At 48.4% G+C, this 16771-nt stretch overlaps 2 protein-coding genes across 8 annotated transcripts in view; both read right to left on the minus strand.

The window, feature by feature from the left end:
- Positions 1-1994: 1994 nt before the first annotated feature.
- Positions 1995-6145, minus strand: LOC100966663 (cytochrome b-c1 complex subunit 10). The gene is made up of 3 exons (XM_003788698.3): positions 6032-6145; positions 3022-3170; positions 1995-2166 (listed from the first exon to the last, which is right to left on the minus strand). Exons 1-2 carry the CDS (start codon positions 6079-6081, stop codon positions 3050-3052), a joined length of 171 nt encoding a protein of 56 aa, XP_003788746.1. The 5' UTR covers positions 6082-6145; the 3' UTR covers positions 1995-2166; positions 3022-3049.
- Positions 6146-14680: 8535 nt separating this feature from the next.
- Positions 14681-16771, minus strand: part of TCF3 (transcription factor 3) — a 42601-nt gene continuing 40510 nt past the window's right edge. For 2 of the 7 annotated variants that reach the window (XM_023512533.1, XM_023512532.1), the window contains exon 19: positions 14681-15593. In XM_023512533.1, the coding sequence (XP_023368301.1) occupies positions 15451-15593 (143 nt within the window). In that variant the 3' untranslated portion in view covers positions 14681-15450. Of the gene's footprint in view, positions 15594-15975; positions 16225-16771 lie in introns of all 7 variants that reach the window. The other 5 variants (XM_023512535.1, XM_023512534.1, XR_002773138.1 and 2 more) reach the window with 5 other exon arrangements.

The following is a 16771-nucleotide window of genomic DNA, read 5'->3' on the forward strand; positions in this document are numbered from 1 at the left end:
TATAGTCCCAGCTACTTGGGAGGCTGAGGCAAGAGAATCGCCTAAACCCAGGACTTGGAGGTTGCTGTGAGCTGTGATGCTACAGCACTCTACCGAGGGCAATAAAGTGAGACTCTTGTCTCTTAAAAAAAAATTGCTTTGGGTGGCGCCTGTGGCTCAAAGGAGTAGGGCGCCAGCCCCATATACTGGAGGTGGTGGGTTCAAACTCGGCCCTGGCCAAAAACTGAAAAAAAAAAAAAATTTAGATCGGAATGGATTGATGCCAACAGAAAAAAAAAAAGTTGAAATATAGAAAAGTAGTTGTATTAGAACTCACGCTATTTGAAGCTTAAATGCTCTACTTATATCCTGACCTGGATGTATTAAAACTGTACTTTTCTGCCTTTCAAGGAAGCAAAACCCAGCTCTGTTTGCATTAAAACCACTAACCATTATAAAAACATGTCTGTAGGGTGTGTGTGTGTGTTCCTTCTTCTCAGGCTGTGGTGTGCCTAGGCTCAGCACTGAATGTGGAGGATGAGTGATCTATCTCCCACTGGGTGGGTTACGAATGTGTACTAAGAAATGCTAAGAGTAATTCATTCACCTCACAATTCATCACTTACAGGTATTTATCTGACAGATATATTCATATACGTATGTGAAACTGCATTACTAAAGGGCATTATTATTATTTTGTTAAGCAGGCCCCTGTCTGGTTTAAACTCTCAGTGCACCAGGGCTGGCACTCTAACCATTTATTTTTTTTGCAGTTTTTTGGCCAGGGCCGGGCTTGAACCTGCCACCATCAGTATATGGGGCCGGCTACTCCTTGAGCCACAGGTGCCACCCTAGCACTCTAACCATTGAGCTACAGGCACCTAGCCTTATAGGGCATTATTTTAAGAGCAAATAACAGAAAATAAATGTCCCTTGGTAACAGAGTGGTTGATAAATGCTGGTGGGGCTACACGTCAGAATACTAGGCAGCCGCTTAAAAACTGGATAAGTGGTCAGTGCATGTAGCTCAAGCAGCTAAGGCACCAGCCACATACACCAGAGCTGGCAGGTTTAAATCCAGCCTAGGCCTTCCAAATGACAACTACAACCAAAAAAAAAAAAAAAAAAAAAAAATAGCTGGGCGTTGTGGCAGGTGCCTGTAGTCCCTGCTACTTGGGAGGCTGAGGCAAGAGAATCTCGTAAGCCCAAGAGTTTGAGGTTTCTGTGACGCCATGGCACTACACCCAGGGCAACAGCTTGAGACTCTGTCTCAAAAAACAAAACAAAACAAAAAACCCCAAAAAACTGGGTAAGTAAGCTGTAGTTTACTGAAGTGGAATGCTCCCTCCAGAAAACAAGCCCTAATTAAAAAAAGCTACTTGGGAGGCTGAGGCAAGATACCATTTCCCTCCTTTGGGATCCTAGTTATCCTGGCTTTAAAATGTCTCAAAATTCTGGTAGTCTTCCCTTCAAAACTCAGAGCCTAATTCTCCTCCTTCTGAGTGTGAGCTGGGTGCAAGGGCTTGATTCTAACAAGTTGATTGTGGAGGCAATGATAGCATGAGACAACTAAGGTTAGCTCATAAAACCACTGTGGTCTTCTGGCTCTCCTTAGGATCGACTGCTCTGAGGAAGCTGGCGGTCATGTTTTTAGTATGCACAAGCAGCTCTACATAAGGGTCCTGAAAGGGAAGAACTGAGGCTTTCACCCAAGAGCCACATAAGGGTACTTGCTTCAATTGCAACCACCCATAAAAATCATTCTGAAATCCCTGACCCACAGAAACTGTGAGATAATAAATGTTTGTTGCTTTAAGCCACTAAGTTGTGGAGTAACTTGTTAAGGCAGCAATAAATACTCTGAACAACAGTTATCCATTAAACGTTTTAAATATTAATTTCTGCCAGCCCTATACAACTCTCCTAGATTTGCAACATTTGGGAGTTGAAAGGACTCCTCAGTCACCTGAGCCACTAAGGCTGCAAAGTAAATGCATCACCAGCATGATCAATACCCAGGTTTCAGAGTGAGATTTAATGCTATGCACGTTAAAACATCCAAGCAGTTTTCAGAAACATGAGAAGTCTTAAGTTGCACCATGAACGTCCTCGGGATCCATCCTAAGGGCTTGGGCTGTTCCTGATGCAGCAGTCACGGAGATGGCTAGAGCGAGCACCACCAGACACCTGGAGGGGGAGGACACAAGGCAGGGTGAGCAGAAATGTCCCTTCTACAAGAGGCTGGCTGTGCGAGTATCCTGGGGACTCTATTTCACCAGAGTCACTGAAATGGCAGAGGCTCCAACTCCAAAAGGTGAGGAAGATACTGGCCCACGTCCAAATTGAGATGCATGGCCCTGGGCCTCATATTCCCATCTGTAACATGGGGGTATAAGAGTTGTGGCCAGGGTGGCACCTGTGGCTCAAAGGAGTAGGGCGCCAGCCCCATATGACAGGGGTGGTGGGTTCAAACCCACCCCGACAAAAACTGCAAAAAAAAAAAAAAAAGAGTTGTGGCCAGGCAGGATTGTCAGGAGGGCAATGAGCTCTGACACAGGCAAAGTGACTGGCATGGGCACTGGCACACTGAAAACATGTACAGATTGAGTCCCAGGCCTTGAGTAATACCTACAGGGGCTCACTGTGGGGATAGAAGCTGTGCAACAGCTTTAACTTTCCCTATCTGTAAAACAGGTCACCCCATCCAGAGCTGGGATGTAGACCGAGGCAGGTGGCCAGCACTAATCAGCCTCCAAGACTGCCAGAAGCTGTCTAGCAGGGAGTGGCTGGGCCCACTCTCCAATCACACAGACCAAGGCTGCTGGGCTGACAGTTCTGTGCCAAAGGGTGGAAGGTGCTGGAAGGGCCACCCCAGAGGCCCACCCTCATGCAGGCATCTCCAGGTGAACAATCATAGTGAGTCCTCAAGACCTGCCACCCTTAGCTCTGAAGCTCAGAGAACCCACTCCTCCACCACCTGGCAGCCACGTGATTTGCCCACCCACAACAGTGGGCAGGACTCTTGTACTTGGGGAGACTTACCAGAGGGGTCCGTGGAGGGTTGCTTTCATTAATCATCCTTCTTAAACTTGCCATTGATGTAAGGCACCCAGTCCAGAATCAGCCGCCAGTCGGTCATCCACACCAGCCCCACAGCACCTACAGCACTCCACATGCCCACGGTGGGGATCCTGTAGAGAGGGTGGGCAGTCAGGCTCCACTCAGAGCTCACCCTCTAAGGTCCTCTCCCAATTGCACACATGGGTGCCCATTTACCCCAATCTACTAAGCGTTGAGTGCCTACTTCATGCCTGGTCCCTGCCTAAAGATATGGGCTCTGTAGGATGCTGACCCCAAAGGTCAAAGCAGCATGTAATCTGTCCATGCTGTCAGCCCTTGGGATAGGGTCTCTGACCCACCAGTTCTTGCATCTCCCGAGAACTACCTATGGGCAGGAACATGAGCAGGTTGGGGGGATTGCCTTGGGGCCCCAACTTCAACTCTTTGACCTGCTTTCACATTAGAGTTCTACTTAAGGTTTTATTTGAGGAATTCTGCTAAAAAAGAAAATCAAGTTTGTAACCAAGAAGACAGCTACTGAGTGTCCTCACAGCTAACCGCAGTTTATAGCAACCCATCATCCCTGCAACGGCTGCAAGGCTGAGGGAGGTACCATGACCAGGTCCCTGTTTCACAGATGAGATCAAGCAACAGAAGGACAAGAGTCACTCACTTGATACACAGGTAAGGTGGCAGAGAGTGTGGACAGGAACTGAGGCATTAGGTTCCAAGTCCACATCCTTGCCTTGCATATGCTGTGAAAGTCAAGGATGACCCAGGATGCCACCTGCCATTCACATCCTTGTATAGTGTGGACCAAAGCACTCTCTTCTAATGCTAATGGAAAGAACACAGCGTTGTATTATCTTCTGAAGGCAGGCTATAAAAAGATGGTACTTTTTGGCTCAGTGCCTGTGGCTCAAGTGGCTAAGACACCTGCTACATACACCTTAGCTGGCAGGTTCGAATCCAGCCCAGGCCCGCCAAACAACAATGACGGCTGCAACCAAAAAATAGCTGGGAGTTGTGGCGGGTGCCTGTATCCCAGCTATTTGGGAGGCGGAGGCAGGAGAATCGCTTGAGCCCAGGAGTTGGAGGTTGCTGTGAGCTGTGATGCCACAGCACTCTACTGAGGGCAAAAGCTTGAGGCTCTGTCTCAAAAAAGATGGTACTTTCATATTGGGTGCCCTCTCCGTTGGCAGCTTTAGGGGAAGCTGCCATGCTGAGCTGCCCTATAGAGGGGCACCTATGCCAGAGAGCTGAAAGCAGCCTCCAGTCAACAGCCATAGAGCTACTAAACCTTACCAACCACATGAGTGAGCCTGGAAAACACCTGCCCCAGTGAAGCCTTCCTATGAGACCCTGAGCCAAAGATCTGGTGCCTGAATTCCTGAGCCACAGAAGCTATTTGATAATGAACATTTATTGTTTTAAGCTGCTAAATTTGGGGGACCATCTGTTATAATAATTATTATTACAGGTCCCACCACTGGCCAGTGGATGACTGGATTAGAATCTGAGTCTTACCTTGCTGGGTCACAATAAACCACATAACGTGCCTGCAATGTTAGGGATGGTGGGAGGGGGTGCTCCTTGAGCTGAAGAGGGGGATCAACAACCCCTGTCCACCTTGTCTGAAAGTGCTTCACCAGAGACAACCCTCTCAGTGGACCAAGACACCAAGGTCCAGAGAAGATGTAACGTGTGGGGTACCCAGTGGTGAGCAGGGATCCTCTGACCCGAGTCTGAGAAAAAAATACACACAGCTTCCTCCAGGGATACGATCTGCTTCCTGGTCTCCCAGAGCCATGGTCTGCTGAGACAGGGCTGCAGCCCCCTCCCTACACCACAGATCTCAATAGTCTATTTTTTCTTGCCCACCAATTACAATGTCAGCCCACAAGGGTTTGGTTTTATGTATTGCTGCATCTCTAGGACACAGCAGATGCTCAATAAATGCTTCTTGGCTGAGTGAAAACATGGATGGATGCAGGTCACTGCTCTTACCGCACAGATGCAAGTGGACCCACTCTACCTGGGAGAGGCTGCACTGTCTAGCTTGGGCCTGGATCGCTGTGTTCTTGTCCCAGGCTGGAGTCACCCATGCTGAAAAACGCCACTATCACGCTCCACCCGAAGGACCCCTCAACCCCTCACTCTTGCCTCCCTGTCTGGGGTGGAGGAAGTGTATTCCAGCTCAGGGATGCACTGCCAAGCATAAGCCCTTGTTTTTTAGTACCCCATGTGCAGAGGTCATCCCCCTATTGTGGAATCACAAGCAGGTGCAGCTGTGCTGTTTCACAGTTCTTGTCAAAAAAATCATAAAAAGTAATAACCAAGTGACTGTGACGGTATCTTATGCCTGTAATCCTATAACTCTTGGAGGCCCAGGTGGGTGATTGCTTGAGCTCAGGAGTTGAGACTCCATCTGTAAAAAAAATAGCCAGGCGTTGTGGCAGGTGCCTGTAGTCCCTACTACTTAGGAGGCTGAGGCAAGAGGATCATTTGAGCCCAAGAGTTAGACCCTAGCACCCCAGAAGGCTGTGAGCTATGACGCCACTACACTCTACCAAGGGCAATAATGTGAGAGACTCTGTCTCCAAAAAAAAAAACTAATAACGTAATAAAAGAAAAGCAAAGCCAGAAATTTAAAGGTTTAGTTTCAGGCCCAAACACCTGAGCCGAGGGTGCTGGGCTGGGTAACAGGGTTCACAACCACTGGGCAAACAGGTGGGAATCCCAGAGTGGCAGGGCTCCGCAACCTCAGGGAGACTCCATCTGGTAGGTGGGGAGAGGATTCCCAAGTGAAGATGGGGAAACTGAGGCTCCGAGCAGCTCAACAACTGAGCCGAGGATGCTAGGATTTGGCCTCGGGCGCCCCAGAACACACCGCTAAACTTTCTGAGCCTCAGTGTCCCCCTGTCACCGTGGAACAACAAGGGACCCCGGCCCGAGGCGGGAGCGGGGGTCAGTGGCGGGGCAGCGTCCTCACCAGTTCTTCGCCAGTTCCCGGTAACGCGGGCCCATGAACCGGGTGAGCATTGCGGCTCCGTATACAACTTCAGGGTGACCCTGTCCGGCCAATCCGGTCGCACTGCGCAGGTCCGGCCGCAGCACGCACGCGTACAGGGGAACATCCGCCGCTGCGCACGCAGAGCAGGAAACCTCAGTCACCTCCGGGGAGGGGCGGACTGAAGTGGGCGGTGCTTTGTGATCACAATATCTTCTAGCGAGAGAGGGTTGTTGTCTATGTGGCATGGCTACCTGTAAATCAGTATAGCTCGGAATATTTGGCTGCTGTCTTTGTGCCCCTGGTATGTGCCAGAACATTACTTACAATGAAGGAAGAGGCTTGCCTACCGTCACACAGAAGGGAAGGGCTGAGACTTAAACCCATTTTTGGAGGCATCTGGGGTTCTCACTGATGTGCTGTTGGACTTTGGCCAATTAGCGGTGCTGCCCTGAGCCTCAGCTCCCTCATCCTGCGTTGTCTGTTGCTTGGAAGCCCTGTTGGAAATCTTCGCCCGTTTGGGAGAATTAGTAAGTCCTCATTCTGGCAACAGCAGGAGGCCTGGCTTCTTGCACTGTGACCACCTTGGATCCCCTTAGCTGATGGACAGGCGGATCCTCCTTGCTCTTTGCTTTCTGCAGCTCCAGGCTCGCCTTTCTCCACTTCCTGCCTTCCCTGATTACAGACCGGAGGTGTAGGCGAGGCACTGTGACTCACGCCTGTAAACCTAGCATTCTACAAGGCTGAGGCAGGTGGATCGCCTGAGCTCGGGTGATCGACACCAGCAAGAGCAACCCCCTGTCTCTACTAAAACTAGAAAAACTAACCAGGCATTCTAGCAGACACCTGGAATCTCAGCTACTTGAAAGGCTGAATCCAGAAGTTCTCTTGGGCGGGGCTCAGTGCCTCACACCTGCAATCCTAGCACTCTGGGAGGCCAAGGCAGGTGGATTGGCAGGTCTAAAAAAACCAAAAAGACCTGATGTATAAGTGCACAATGAGCTTCCAACTTTCAGTACCAGTTTGGCACTCTGGGCAGGTGTAGATAGAAGAAAGAGGGGCACATTCCAGAAACCACCATTGCAACATCATGCCTTTTCCTCTATTTTCATCAAATGTAGCCTCCCTCAGGAAGCCGCCTTTGACTGGCTAACCCCCAGGCACCTTTGACAGCATGAACATCTAGGTCATAGCCTAGATAGATGAGGAATGGAGTGTTGTTTCTGGGCCCCCAGTGTTGGATACAGACATGGTGATAAGGAATGGACACCATGGGTTTTTCTGTCAAACCCTTCCTGTTTTCCTGGATTCCGTCCCTCAGCAACCTCCAAGCCTGCTGTTCTCTGGGGGATACATGTTCGGACTCATCCTTGTCTCTAGGCAAGAACTGTAAGTGAGAGCCAGAAATTTAGAGACCACAGTCTGGGTTAATGGTTTGGGTATTGTTTCTAGATCTTTCCAGGTGCCCTGGAGTTTTTGAGTTTGGGCTGAATAAAACCATCCTTTGGTGGCTCACACTGGTAATCCTAGCACTCTGAGAGGCTGAAGTGAGAGGATCACTTGAACTCGAGTTTGAGACCAGCCTGAGCAACACAGTGAGACTTTATCTCTACTAAAAATAGAAAAAAAAAAAATAGCTGCACATTGTGGTGGGCGCCTATAGTCCCAAGTATTCGGGAGGCTGAGGCAAAAGAATCACTTAAGCCCAACACTTTGAGGTTGCTGTGAGCTGTGACATCACAGCACTCAACCCAGGGTGACAGCTTGAGGATCTGTCTCAAAAGAAAACAAAAAGGGATGTAGTGGCTATTGTCAAGACTGTAAAGAGAAAGGAGGAGGAGGGGAGAGAGAGAGAGAGAGAGAATATGAGAATAAGGCTGCCTGAATAAATGAGCAAACATGAGGATAGAGGCCTGGGGGCCACCAGTGCTGGATCCCAGCAATTCCTGAAGCTCTGCCTTATTGCTTCTTGTGCTTAATGAACTTCAGCTCATGAGGCAAAATGCTTTTTACCAAGTAATAAGCAAAGAAAACTGGTTTAAGAGGCAAAAGCAAAGTTCTAAGTCATGATGAATGGCTTCAGAGATGGCTGGATGTAGGGTAGGGGCCCAGCAATATCATTACAAATCCCTCTCCATCTCTCAGCAATTCTTTCCTTTATGTCACCCTCATTCTTTGGTGAACTCTCTTTTAGTAGCAGCATCTGAGGACTCCAAGTTGACATTCTAGTCACCCTTGTAGGATGATGACACCTCTTCCCCAAGAGCCTGCTATGGATACAAGTGGAGTCAACCTCTCTCACGTGATAGCGTGGGCTGAATTGGGGAGCCAGGGGATTCCTCAAAGAAAATAGGCAGGATTCTGTGATACAGAGATGGTGGATGGGCAAGAACTACCGACCTCCCTCACACTTGCGTGGGCTTCTTCTCCTAGTAATACTATAGTAAGTCAGAGTCATAGACATTTAGTGAGGGCTTCCAGGGTGCCAGGCACTGTTCCCTGTACTTTTTGTGTATTACCTCTTTCCATCAATCCTTGTCACAGCTAGGAAACTGAGGCACTTGGAGGTTAAGTGCCTTGCAACCTGAAAGAAACCTCACAAAGCAGTTGCTTGATACTTGCTTATGGGATGGAGGGATAAGTGGGGGCCACGTGGCCTACAGCTGCCATCTTTCTTTCCAACACCCACTGACCCAGTCTGAAGGCACCGGTACCTTGGTCCTCCTACTGGGGTCCCACTAGGACTGGGCACTTAGGCGGTACCTGGAAATCCATGGCTTTGATGAGAGGGAAGGAACTCAGCCCAGACATCCTGGATTCCCTGTGGAATTCCTATCTTGTCCTTGGGAAAAATGAAAGTCTTTTTTTCTTGTTTGTTTTTATTGATACAAGATTCACATAATAGGCTTGGCACCTGTAGCTCAGCAGCTAGGGCACTGGCCACATACACCAGGACTGGCGGGTTCAAACCTGCCCTGGGTCTGCCAAACAATAATGACAACAACAACAACAAAAAAATAGGCAGGTGTTGTGGTGGGCACCTGTAGTCCCAGCTATTTGGGAGGCTGAGGCAAGAGAATCTCTTAAGCCTAAGAGTTTGAGGTTGCTATGAGCTATGATGCCACAGCATTCTACCAAGGGTGATATAGTAAGATTCTGTCTCAAAAAAAAAAAAAAAAAAAGAAAAAGAAAGAAAGAAAGAAAGCAAGAGAGAGAGAATCACATAAGCCCAGGAGTTTGAGGTTGTTGTGAGCTGTTGATAACACAGTACTCTACCAAGGGCGACATAGTAAGAGTCTGCCTCAAGAAAAAAAAAGATTCACATAGTATATAACTGGCCATTTTGAAGCATACACTTCTGTGGAAGCACTGTATGTAGCTTCACCCCAGTTCTATTATCTCAGAAGATCCCATCCCCATAAATGGTCACTGCCCACCCTCTCCCTGATACCTACTCCTGGCCTCTGTGGATCTACCCATTCTGGATATTTCACATAAATGGAATCTCACACTGTGTGTCCTTCTGTGTCTGCTTCTCTCACTTAGCATGATGTTCTCAAGGTCCATCACATTATAGCCTTGTGTCAGAGCCTTGTTCCTTTTCATGGCTGAATGATATTCCCTGTGTAGATGGATCACACTGGGTTTATGTACTCCTCCACTGATGGACACTTGGGTTGGTTCCAAAATATATTTATTTTCACCATAGAAAATTCCAAACACACAAAACAGAATGGGTGTCAAAGGGAGCTTCTTCTCCCTGTGTCCTCACCTTGCTATTTCCTGATTATTGCAAACAAAACCCCAACATCAATTTCATTAATAAGTAGCATTTCTGTGTCTATCTTTATAGGATAAGGAATCTTTTCTTTTTGAGACATTTGTCCCATGTCCTGCGGCGTTTTAAAAAAGTCCCGATTTTTGGAAAGAATGCATGACAAGCTAGGGAACAGCAGGAGAATGGGAAGGGAATATAGTTTTCGGTTGCTGAAAAGGTTAATGTAACTCCATTTGGGAATGAAAAGGTTAATGTAACTTCATTTGGAAATGAAAAGGCTAATGTAAACTCCCTACTCCCTCCTGGGCAAGGTATCAGAAGGAGACTGGCTCCCTCCCTTACTTCTAGGCAAGGACAATCGGCTCAGAAGGAGCCAAACTGTTTGGAACAAACAAGTAGCCGCCCCCGCCCCCCTCTAGAGTAAGGTGACCAGACGTCCCACTTTTGGCTAGACAGTCCCGATTTTTAACAATTTGTCGTGTGTCCTGCGGCGTTTTAAAAAAACCCGATTTTTGGAAAGAATGAACAACAAGCTATGGAACACAAGAGAACAGGAAGGGAATATACGGTTTTTGGTTGCCATGTGGCTATTTTGCCAGGATATGCATTTTATATATTTGTTGTTAATTTTATAATGTTAAATTTTAATAATAACAAATAATTGTTGAGAACTGATTATCGAGAACTGCTTATCAAAGTTTGCATTGTTGTCAGGCCCTGCCTTCCCTCAATGGTGTCCCACTTTACCAATGTTAAAATCTGGTCACCTTAGTATACAACCATGCCTAACTAACAAAAAAAAATTTTTTTTAGAGATGGGGTCTTACTATGTTGTCCAGGCTGGTCTTGAACTCCTGGCCTCAAGTGATCCTCCCACCTTAGCCTCTCAAACTGCTATGATTACAGGTATAAGCCACTGTGCCCAAAGGAAATCTTTTTTTTTTTTTTCAGACAGTCTCAAGCTGTCGCCCGGGGTAGGGTGCCAGTGGTGTCACAGCTCACAGCAACCTCAAACTCTAGGACTTAAGTGATCCTCTTGCCTCAGCCTCCCAAGTAGCTGGGACTACAGGTGCCCACCACAAAACTGGCTATTTTTTGGTTATAGTTGTCATTATTGTTTGGTGGGCCAAGGCTGGATTTGAACCCACCAGTTCTAGTGTATGTGCCCTAGCCGCTTGAGCTACAGGCACTGAGCCAGGAAATCTTTTTTAAAAAAGGAAAATAGGCTGGATGCCTGTACCTTAGGTGGTTAGGGTCCTGGTCACATGCACCAAGGCTGGTGGGGTTCAAATCCGCTGGGCCTGCTAAACAAAACAAAAATAGCCAGCGTTGTGGCAAGACACTTGTAGTCCCAGCTACTTGGAAGGCTGAGGTAAGAGAATCGCTTGAGCCCAAGAGTTTGAGGTTGCTGTGAGCTATGATGTCATAACATTTTACAGAGGGCGACAAAGTGAGATTGTCTCAATAAAACAAAAAAGAAAACAGCTACAATTCCATTAACAAATTTAAGTTCTAAAATAATTGTTTGAAATCATTAAATATCCAATGTTCATATTTCCAATTATGTCAAAAAGTCAGTTTTTTTTTTTTTTGGAGACAGTCTGTCACTCTAGTAGTGCGCCATGGCAAGTAGGTGACCTGCTATCTAATGTACTCACAACTGTTTTTTGAGACAAGAGTCTCACTTTGTCACCCTTGGTAGAGTACTCTGCCATTACAGCACACAGCAACCTCAAACTCTTGGGCTTAAGTGATTCTCTTGCCTCAGCCTCCCAAGTAGCTGGAACTACAGGCACCTGCCACAAAGCCCAGCTAATTCTTTGTTGCAGTTGTCATTGTTGTTTAGCTGGCCCAGGCTAGGTTTGAACTTGCCAGACTTGGTGTTATATGGCTGGTGCCATAACCACTGTGCTCTGGGCACCAAGCCAAAAAAATCATAGTTTTTATTTTCTTATTTTTGGCTGGGGCTGGGTTTGAACCCACCACCTCTGGCATATGGGGCCAGCACCCTACTTCTTGGCACCACAGGCACCACCCACATAGTTTTTATTTTTTTATGCTTTGAAACAGAACTCAGGGAACAGAATCCATGATTAATTGCTGTAGCTCCTGAGTCTCACCTGAGTTCCCTTCACTTTAATTTTCCTTGCAATTTATTCACAGGAAGACAGGGTCATTTCCAATGAAGTTTCCTCACCTGGGTCTTGCTAGTGGGCTTCTGTACCCAGGGAACACTTGATATTATCAGGTGACATCTGTGGTTGTCCTGACTGGGTTGGGGGTGCTCCTGGCATGGAGTGGGCGGAAGCCATGGGTGCTATATCCCCTTCTCCCTTGGTTGCTGTACCCTCTGGTGTGCAGAGGGGTCTAGCTGTAGAAGATACCACAAATGACTCACTCAGGAGCCTAGGGTTTGATGTAGCAGGCAACAGGGAGCCATGGAAGGTTTCAGAGGGGGAATGACATGAACAGACTTGGGCAGCAGGGTAGGGCTGAGGCCAGAGGCAGGGGGTCAGTGAAAAGCCAGTTCCAAGGGCCCATGAGAAATGAGACCTGGGGCTGGAAGATCTGGATCATCCCCAAAGTCAGGGTTGCCCTCCAAAGTGCAGTACCCCAAGGAGCAGCTTTACCCCAGGAGTCAATCCTGCTTCCAAATCACCTGGAACATAGTGACTCTGTCTCATTATGTTGCCCTTGGTAGAGTGCTGTGGCATCATAGCTCACAGCAACCTCCAACTCTTGGGCTCAAGTGATTCTCTTGCTTCAGCCTCCCTAGTAGCTGGGATAAGCACTCACTACATCGCCCAGCTATTTTTTTGTTGCAGTTGTCATTGTTGTTTAGCAGGCCCAGGATGGGTTCAAATATGCCAGCCGTGGTGTATGTGGCTGGCGGCTGACCCACTGAGCTATGGGCACCACCTCACCTGGAACTCTTATTACAAGTACAGGTATCTGGCCTACTCCACAAAGCTTTGGCCCCAGTTCCAGAATCAGATGATGTTGCAAGTGAGCACACATGCACACAGTTGGACCACTGGGCAGGCTAAGCCCGTGATACGGATGTTGAACCTCTGACTACCCCCCATCATTCATAAGCATGTAACATCTGATAAGATTCTGGGGGACAGCCAAATATTGTTATAAAATGTCACATTTATTGCTACAGTGCTGTTACACAGGACAGGTCTTCAAATCTACTTTAAAGAGGATCAGTTAAAAATCCCAGATAATCCAGCCAGCTGTGTTGACATGTATAAAATTATTTTTTCTTTAAAAAACAACTTTGTTTTGAAAACCAGTTATCTTGAGGCACTCAGAGCACAATTTCTCCCAGTAATTGTGGTTTTTCCCCTGATTAACTGCTACGTTATTTTCTTCTTGTGCTGGGTTAATCTTATCACATATATATAACTTAAATTATATATATAATATACAGTTCCAGAGGCTATGGGGCCTTGGGGTGGGGGACATGGCAGCTTCTCAACTGCTGCTTGCCTGGGGTCTATAGGCAGGACCAGAAGCAAAGCCAGAAGGAAATGAAGGATGGTTCCCTAAGAGACAAAACCCAGACTGATAAGGGGGCAGTGGTCATGGCTGGCATATTAGCCCCAGACCTAGACACCTCTGAGGTGTGACTGACCCTTAGGCAGAGCAGAGGTCTAAAGTTTGGGGTGGCCCCCAGGCCACAGCATTACCCCATATTGCGTTGGCCTTGGGGTTTCCTTTGAATCTCCCATAGGGCCACCAGATTCCAACATGTAGGACCCCAAACTGGGGAGGAGTCAGGCAATTTCCATTTTCGGGGGGTGGGGTGGGGGTGTGTGCAGATGCCTGAGCTGCTGGCAGGATCATCACAGCCAGTTTGGGGGACCATAAGGCCTCTATGCAGGGAATGGGTAAAGGGAAAATGAAGGCACTCCAGGAGACCTGGGTGACAGAGTGACCAACCACCCTTGTGGGTGTGAGACAAGTTTGTTCACCTCATGACATGAGACCAGAAAAGAGGATCTAGAGAGGCCCAGGTAGCCTAGGTACTGGGGACACAGGGCAGAGATGGCCTAGAGGGTAGCCCACCCTCTTGGTTTTGCAGCTGGGTCAGATAGAAGGCCTAGGAGTATTTATGGAGTCCTGGGACCCTGTTCCTTCTCCCAGTTCCAGTCAATCTCAGTCTCAGCCTCTGTGTGTAAGTGTGGCAGGTGTCACCCCAGGGTGACAAGTACTCCCCAGGGTGGGGCCAGGCCAGATGGGACTCTGGCATCTTGACCACACCAGCTTGGCAAAGGGATGTGCTAGGATGGCTGCATTCTGTGGTGGTCCCCTGAGCTGCAACTCCTCTGCCAGCATGCAGAAAATGGGTTTGGGTCTCCAGGCCAAAGGAATCAAGGATGGGATGTCTGGGAAGGCCCCTAGCTGTGCTCCAGGGTGTAGTCTCTGTACCAGAGACTGTTGGTCCCCCCAAAATGCCCCATTTCAGAGAGGTACACAGATTCTCAGGAAAAGCAGCTGATTAGGAGATGGGGGAACAGGCCTCAGGGCCAGAGACAGCCTAGAACAGCTTCACTTTCACTTGGAAGGAATGTCCCCTCCCTAAAGTCCCTTCTCCACAAGGCTGGGGGGCAGGAATAGCAGAAGCCTGCCCCCTCCCTGAGGCAGGAAGAGGAGCAGCCAGGGCAGTCCATGAGACCTCCCATAAGGGCAAGGTGCAAGGCGCATCCACTTCAACACAGTAACACCAACAAACCCCGCAACATTCAAGAAACACAAAACACCACCTGTCTCTGCTCTGTCTGTATGCAGTGGCTTTTGGAGCAGAGGATGGGGACGAGGGGGGGAACCTCAGGTTTACATTGGGACTTTTTAATACAAATTTTAATAATCTGCTTGATCATGAAATGCAATGCTTAGTTTTAGAAACAGCAGCAGAAATAGCAAGAGACAGGAGACTTTTATACAAAAAAATTTGTTGCTTACAAAACATATGCAAAAAAAGCTTTAAAAAAAAAGACCAAGGCATTATCCTTGCTAATTTTCTTCTACATTAAGAAAAAAAATCTTGTAACTAACTTTCTTTTTATTTTTCTTTAAAAAAAAATACGCTTAGGCACAATTTGCTGGTGGCTTTTGAAGAACAAGCCAGTTTGCACAGCATCTCTCTCAAGTGAGTGATATGTTTTGATTCATGTTTTACAGTTAAGGCATTTTTTTTTCCTTTTTGACAAAGTATATATTTTGTTGCTTGCTTTCTGGTTTTGTTTACAAAAAAGAAAAATTAAAAAAAAAATTGCTCCTTTCAGCCCAGGCAATGGGGCCAAGATACAGCTTCAGGATCCAAGGGGCACATCACAGGGCGTCACGGTGGCTGAGACTTGGGAGCAGAGGTTTGAGGACGGTAGCGGGTGGGCCAGTGAGCCCAAGAAGCTCCTGGAGCTGGTATCACCTTCATAGCCCATCACTTGGAACCTCATTACGTCAGGCATTACCTCAACACTGACAGGTGTGTGAAATGTGGCCCATCTGGCCCACTTTGCAGATGAATACCCAATGCCTTGTACAACTGTTCTGGGAGACCTGAGCCCAGGATAAGGGCTAAGGCTGGGTCACTTGTCCCACGATGGTGTACCTTTCACAAGTGCCCAGTAGGATTGTGGGCCTCACTCAGACCTGGGTGGGCAGCTGAAAGCACCATCTGGGGATCTCCAACCACGCCTGATACCTTTTCCTCTTCCCGTCGTTTCAAGCAGGCTGCTTTGGGGTTTAGGTTACGCTCTGTGGAGGAGGGAGAGAGCACCATGGGAGAGGGTCCCCCAGAGAAGAACATAAGGTGGCAGCGTGGGGGAGGATGTCGGGAAGGGTGGGTACAAGGGCCCTGCATGTGGTTCCCTTTATTTTTCATGCTCATCTTCCTAGAGAAGGCAGTAGAGGTTTGAGGGGCATTGTAAAGAGATTAGGTTGCCAGGGGTGTTTGGAAGGATGTCTCAGGGTTTGAAACCAGCCACCAAGAGAGAAGTAGAAAGAAAGAGACCAGAGTCGGTGCACGCAAGTCTTCTGGCACAGCATACCAGGGTGCAAGAGAGGACTCCAATGTCTGTACATGGGCTTGGCAACAGGGAAAATGGGTGTCTGGGGATGCCTTGGCCTGGGAGCCTACCTCGCACCTGCTGCTCCAGGCCCAGAATGACCTGCACGGCCTGCTGCAAGATGAGCAGTTTGGTCTGCGCTTTGTCCGACTTGAGGTGCATCTGGCACATGCGCCCCAGCTCCCGGAAGGCCTCGTTAATATCCCGCACGCGCACCCGCTCCCGTGCGTTATTGGCCATGCGCCTCTCCCGGTCCCTCAGGTCTTTCTCTTCCAGTGACAGCACCTCCTCCGTACTGCTGGGTCACAGCACCGAGGCCTCTGTTAGTTATGTGCCAGGCATGGGGGGAGGGCAGAGACCGGTTGTAGAGAGGGTACACAGCTGGTGTGGGTGAGGATAACAGTGTGTACATGGCTAGAGTCGGTGGGGGCATGGCAGTGTAGGTACATGGGTTGTGCCCGCATGGGTAGCAGTGTGGGTCCATGTGCTATGCTACTGTTCATGTGCCTATATCCATGAAAATGTGCTCATCTGTGTGCAATGGAGTATAGCAGATATCTGCAGTTATGCTCTTTTCTGTGTACAGGTGGCTGCCTAGGTGTGTAAGTCCTCACACCCAACTCTAGGGAAGGCTGTGTGTGTGGCCACAATAAGGACCAATGCTCCCAGATGTTCATGTGGAGGAGGCAGGGCCTTGATTTCCCCAATTGGAAATATGTAGGGGAGCTAATCCTCCTTTGCCCTGTGCTCATCCCACGTGCCCCTACAAGGAAGGCTCAGTATGCCCAACCCTCTCTGTTCCTCCTTTCTGAATTGACGACCTTCCCCATTCAGAGCAGCTGCTTACTGGGTGGAGACCTAAGCCTG

The sequence above is a fragment of the Otolemur garnettii genome, unplaced genomic scaffold (assembly GCF_000181295.1).
Source record: "Otolemur garnettii isolate 467f Iridium unplaced genomic scaffold, OtoGar3 scaffold00029, whole genome shotgun sequence".
NCBI classification, from domain to species: Eukaryota; Metazoa; Chordata; class Mammalia; order Primates; family Galagidae; genus Otolemur; species Otolemur garnettii.